The 5363-nt window shown below is 56.7% G+C and overlaps 1 protein-coding gene across 2 annotated transcripts; it reads left to right on the top strand.

Annotated features, from left to right (window-relative positions):
* Window positions 1-269: 269 nt before the first annotated feature.
* NPPC (natriuretic peptide C) lies at window positions 270-5083 on the top strand. 2 transcript variants are annotated; one of them, XM_007125021.3, is made up of 3 exons: window positions 270-502; window positions 950-1260; window positions 4612-5083. In XM_007125021.3, the coding sequence occupies exons 1-2, from the start codon at window positions 413-415 to the stop codon at window positions 1238-1240; spliced, it is 381 nt and encodes a 126-aa protein (XP_007125083.1). In that variant the 5' UTR covers window positions 270-412; the 3' UTR covers window positions 1241-1260; window positions 4612-5083. The 2 variants fall into 2 exon arrangements, with proteins under 2 accessions (XP_007125083.1, XP_028352393.1); XM_028496592.1 differs by lacking the exon at window positions 4612-5083 and having other exon boundaries at window positions 950-1441.
* Window positions 5084-5363: the final 280 nt, after the last annotated feature.

Below are 5363 nucleotides of genomic sequence, written 5' to 3'. Positions count from 1 at the left end.
GAACGCCTGGCATGCCAGGGCGCGCTCCCTGCAATTCGAGTTCCCTTGTGCGCGCCGCTTTGCAGCTTGGAGCGCAGCCGGGAGAGAGCCCGCCGAGCCGCGGGATCCCTCCGGGGTGAGATGAGGGTGGGGGCAGAGGGGGAGCCCCCGCGGACCCCTCCCGGCCCTCGGCGCGAGTGCCATTGGCCCGGGCGGCCCTGTGGGCGGGAGGATGACATCAGCGGCAGGTTGGATTATAAAGGCGCGAGCGGAGCCGCGGGCTCAGAGCGCACCCAGCAGGCGCTGCGCGGCACTGGGACCCGCACCCGCGTCGCAGCCCGGCCAGCCTGCTCCGCGCTCGCCTGCCCGTCTGCCCGCCGGCCCCGCGCACCCTTGCCGCCGCCGGTCTGCGCCCAGCCACCCCACGGGCACCATGCACCTCTCCCAGCTGCTGGCCTGCGCCCTGCTGCTCGCGCTACTCTCGCTCCGGCCCTCCGAAGCCAAGCCCGGGGCGCCGCCGAAGGTGGGTGCTGTCGCAGGGACGTCGGAACTGTGAGGGGCGGTGGTAGGGCCAGGGGGTCTGGGAGGGTGTGGCCCGCCCGAGGGAGCAGAGGGGGCGGGAAGGCGGCCCTCTCCCTCCCCTGAGACGTGCGCAGGTGAGAGCTGGGGAGCCCTCGAAGCCCGGACTCGGGAGAGCATCGACAAATGCGCAGCCTCTGCCTCGGTGTGGTCAGCCCGGCAAAGGGCAGAGGAGAGGAGGGCGAGGGGCTCCCCGAAGGAGCGGACAACGGCGGCCGCGTGGCAGGTGGATGCAGGGCCGAGCCGTCCGGCTCCTCTGGGGGCGCGCTCAGGCCTCGAAAGGGACAAACCGCGCTGGCCGGAGTGTCGGGCTGGAGCATCAGCGGCCCCGCCAAGTCCCCCGCGCTGCCGCGGTGCGTCCCTTCACCTGCCCGTTCTTTCCCGCTGACAGGTCCCGCGCACCCCGCCAGGGGAGGAGGTGGCCGAGCCCCAGGCTGCGGGCGGAGGTCAGAAGAAGGGCGACAGGACTCCCGGGGGCGGCGGCGCCAATCTCAAGGGCGACCGGTCGCGACTGCTCCGGGACCTGCGCGTGGACACCAAGTCTCGGGCGGCGTGGGCCCGTCTTCTGCAAGAGCACCCCAACGCGCGCAAATACAAGGGAGGCAGCAAGAAGGGTTTGTCCAAGGGCTGCTTCGGCCTCAAGCTGGACAGGATCGGCTCCATGAGCGGCCTGGGATGTTAGTGCGGCGACCCCTGGCGGCGGTGAGTACCACCAAACCCGGCCGCCGGGAGCTCTTGCACACCCAGCTTCCCGGGAAGCCCCCCAGAACCAAGCCTGCACCCCCTCCCGCAGGCCGGCTCCTCTCTGATCCCCTGGACCTTTCCGCCTCCCAGCCAGACCATCTGGGCACAAGACTGAGTGTGTGTACTAGACATTTGCCCCCAACACCATTTATCATCCCATTTTACAGATGGAGAAAGTGAGGGGTAAAGTGGTCAGGGGACTTTGGCAAGGTCAGAAATGGCTCAGCATGGATGAACCCACCTGGTTCCCTCTGGAGAGACAGAGACAGCTCGGGTGGGGGGGGCCCCACCCCCCCCCCCAGGACCATAAGGCAAGCAGCAACACTGGCCCCAGTTCTCCAGCTGGGGGGATTGAGGGCTGATCCTGGGTTGGTGAGAGCAGAGGAGGAAAGGCATACATACAAGTCAAGGGTAAGTTGATCTGCTATAGCCAGTGCATCCTGGTGCTGGGCAGTTAGCAGCCCTGTGGTCAGGACAGCTCCCTGGGTCTCTTGTCCCTGTAATGGGACAGACGGGGAGCGATACCTGCCCCCTCGCAGTAGGGAGAATAGCCATTTGTTAGCATCACCAGGGAGCATTTCTGCCCCAGAGCGTTCTGATTCTTGTCCCTTCTCTAAACCATGGCCGTGGACAAACTGGTCTGTCCAGGGTCCTGACGCTGCTGCAATCCGTGTGACTTCAGGATCGAACCTCAGTGTTCGTGGCACTATTTTAGGACAAGGAAAAAGAAACTAAAATAAATCTATTTTTTTTGCCCCAAACTGAGCCCTGCCCCCCCCTCCCCCCTCCCCCCCCCCCCACCTCCACCATGCCTAGGCTCCATACCTGGGTTTCTGGTTTGGCCTCCTCCCCCTCCCCCCGGCTGGAAGCCCCTGTGCTCCCTTCCCCTCCCCCCCCCCACCTCCACCATGCCTAGGCTCCATACCTGGGTTTCTGGTATGGCCTCCTCCACCTCCACCAGGCTGGAAGCCCCTGTGCTACCTTCAGCCCCTGACGGGTGCTGCACCCCTGGTAAGGTAGTACGGCAAATGTGCTTCCCTCCTTTCCCCCTCTCCTCTCCATTCCGGCTGCCCATCAGTATCCATGGAGAAACAACATCCCAACCTCTGGAACTGACATTCAAGAGATTTCGAATCTGACCTCCTGGTGTCCAGCCTTGCCTGCAGCCAGCTGCTGTCACTCCCTGTCCCACAGTCTTTCTGTCCCACTGCAGGCCAAGCTGTGTTCTCTCACCCCAGAAGCCTTATCAGTGTCTACACTGTCTTCCCCCAAAGGACAAGAGCACCCATCCTTGAAGGTCTCCAGTGCAAAATGCCTGAGCCTTTTTCACTACACAGAAAACTTTTTCACCTGAGCTATGGTTGTTCGTGAACCTATTTACCTCCCCAAATTAACTCATGAGCAACTTATGGGCCGGACACTAGCCTAAGATGATCTGGGGCCTGCAGGATGCCCAAAGGGGCTCTTTAAAATGTCTGTCAATGACCCGGAAAACCTGCCCCACCCAGCTTAGGAGCACTCCTCGCCCGCCTGCCCTAGCATTTAGCTGGTGTCCTTCCTCTCTGCAGCCAGACTTGGCCAGGCTGTGTGCTCCTCCTGCAGGGGCTTCGTTTGTCTGAGATCTTGACTTGCCATGATTCTGGCACTGGTGGACCTGCCTTTAGGAGCTACCATTGTGATGGGCTTGTTCTATTCTCTCCTGTCTCAACAATGAAGAGACGGAACCACAGGCGTCAAATTTTCAATTTATGAGTTAAGCACCAAGTTCAAACTTCAGAATCCAAACAAATGTTATTCTGTGAGTTAGCAGGAGATGAGGTCCTGGAAAGTGCGTGGCATGCACGTCCCCATAGACCCCTTGTTCTTGGATGAGGCTGTCTGCGGGTACCAGCTGTTCGTGGAGAGAGGTACTCCGCAGGTGGAATCCAGGCTGCTAAGACTTCTTGACCCCTTTGACCAGGGAAGCTTGCCAACCTCCTGGAAGTTCTCTTTTAGCTGAACGCCCACCTCCAACACCTTTAACCTTCTCAACCCCACCCTCACCCCCAGCCCCGTGAGAAGGCAGAGCATCCTTCCTGTTGTCTGCAACCTCCTAGTGGAGATGCCCAGGGCATCTCACTGTCTGGGCTTAAAAAAGAAAGACAGCTTAGGGTTTTCCCATTAATGAAAGCTCTTCCGAGGCTGTGGCCATTTCTCTACACAGGAGTTGACTTTGGCTCTAACCAGCTGCCATAATGACTGTCGCTGATGGGTATAGCCTTGATTATAAAATGCTAATGGCAGAGATGAGGTGTGGAGGATGCCTGAATGAACATGTTGCCCATGGGGCCCAGGGACATCACAGACATCTGTCCTCTCTTTAAACATATGGGACGGCAGGGAAAGGGGTTGGGGAAGAGTTCATCAAGGCCTTGAGGCCCGGGGCCCCTCTGCCCGGACTGTCCTCTGGGAGGGCACCGCCCTGTCTCAGGAGGAAGCCTTCCTCTGGCCCCCCGAGCACGCACACACCCATTCTCAGAGGCTGGGTGCAGCCCTCATCAAATGACTCTGCCAACTCATGCGCCAGCAAACCCAGCACGACCACTCATTTCCCCAGGGCCGGTGTGACACACCATTTCCTCTGATTCTGAAGGGGACCCTTTCTGAGGAGAAGCCAGCTGGGGAAGGAAGTGCTATTTATGGGCAGCTGTGACCCAGACACTCTGCCAATGTCCAGTGTGTGGCCCGCTGTTGAGTCCTAAAGCCAGCCCTGGGAGGTGGCTATTATCCCATTTTCTGGGTGAGGAAAGCGATACTCAAAGCTATGCAGGGCCATCTGGGAAGTAGTATTCAGAGTTGGGACTTAAGCCCAGATTTCCCAGATCTTCAGATGCTTCTCTCCTCCTTCCCTCCGCCATCCCCCAGACACATAAAGCTCCTGACAGAGGGTTTGTATTGTAGCAAAAAATGGAGGTGGGCTGGGGGCGGGGGGGCTCCACTCTCCATTCCTTTTCCCTCACTGTGTCTCACTGAGAGCCAACGGCAAGGCCTGCACTTAGTCAGAGGGGGGAGGAGGGCTGGCTGACTTTCTGGTTCCACCTGTGCTGGGGCAGCAAGTGCCAAGGACACAGCAGACGATGGATGAGGACCTGGAGAGGCCCGGAGTGGAAGAGCCCTTTTTCCTCTGCAGGAAGGCCTTCATCAGGGCCTGTAGGGCAAAGGAGGAGAGATTTTGCCTCCTGCTACAACAGGAAAGGGAGGAAGGTTCTAGAAGTGCCCTGCAGGCTGGGCTTTCTCAGCTGAGTGTCCCTTGGCCCCTCTGTGTTTCAGGATTGGGAACTTACTCCGTTTTGCTGAGGTCATCCTTGGGCATCAGCCTCCCAGCATCTGGAAGCACCTCCAGCGCAATGTGGCTTTTACATTTCTTTTTTTTTTTTTTTCCTGGTACTGGGAATACACAACACCAGCTGTTTTATTATTATTTAGGGAGGGGGGGGGTATGACTTTATTGTTTGTTTTTTTTAATGAAAAATAAAAAGTTATATATTATATATATTATATACACAAAACACACACACCTACACCAACGTGATGACAAGGGACAGTTTTTAAGAGACTGACAAAACCAGCTGTAAAACATTGCTGTTTGTAAATTCATGTCATGCATAAATGTATTTATGTTGTAAAGCTATTTATATTGTTTATAAAGAGATATTTATAAAAATTTTATTTATGTAACTAAATGAAAGAAGTCAATCATTGTAATGTTTTTGTCTTAACTAGTTGAAAAATGTAAAAAAAAGTCATTCCATGAACATCTTGAAAGCTGTCTTTATTTACTCATTGCACCGTATTTTTAAGAATTAGTCTGAGAAGGAGGGAGAATGCCAAGACAAGGCTTTTGCCTCTAAATAGATCTAGCAGCCGGTTCCTGATTCTTGGTTGATTTGTATCAGAATCCCCCAGGAATCTTGTTAAAAATACGGATTCCTGCCCCTATCCACCCTCGGATCTACTGAATCCGACCTCCAGGGGTAGGATTGGCCATGTGGCTTTTGTCCCAAGTGATTCTGACCAGCTTG

This window comes from Physeter macrocephalus, chromosome 2 (assembly GCF_002837175.3).
Source record: "Physeter macrocephalus isolate SW-GA chromosome 2, ASM283717v5, whole genome shotgun sequence".
NCBI lineage: Eukaryota > Metazoa > Chordata > Mammalia > Artiodactyla > Physeteridae > Physeter > Physeter macrocephalus.
Note: the sequence above shows the minus strand (reverse complement) of the source record. Positions and strands in the feature narration are given on the sequence as shown.

What these genes read in the sequence shown, in the direction of transcription:
- NPPC (XM_007125021.3), top strand. Translation starts at nt 413, where the DNA reads ATGCACCTCTCCCAGCTGCTGGCCTGCGCCCTGCTGCTCGCGCTACTC. An exon ending in AGCCCGGGGCGCCGCCGAAG is followed by an intron (nt 503 to 949) that starts GTGGGTGCTGTC and finishes TCCCGCTGACAG; the next exon opens with GTCCCGCGCACCCCGCCAGG.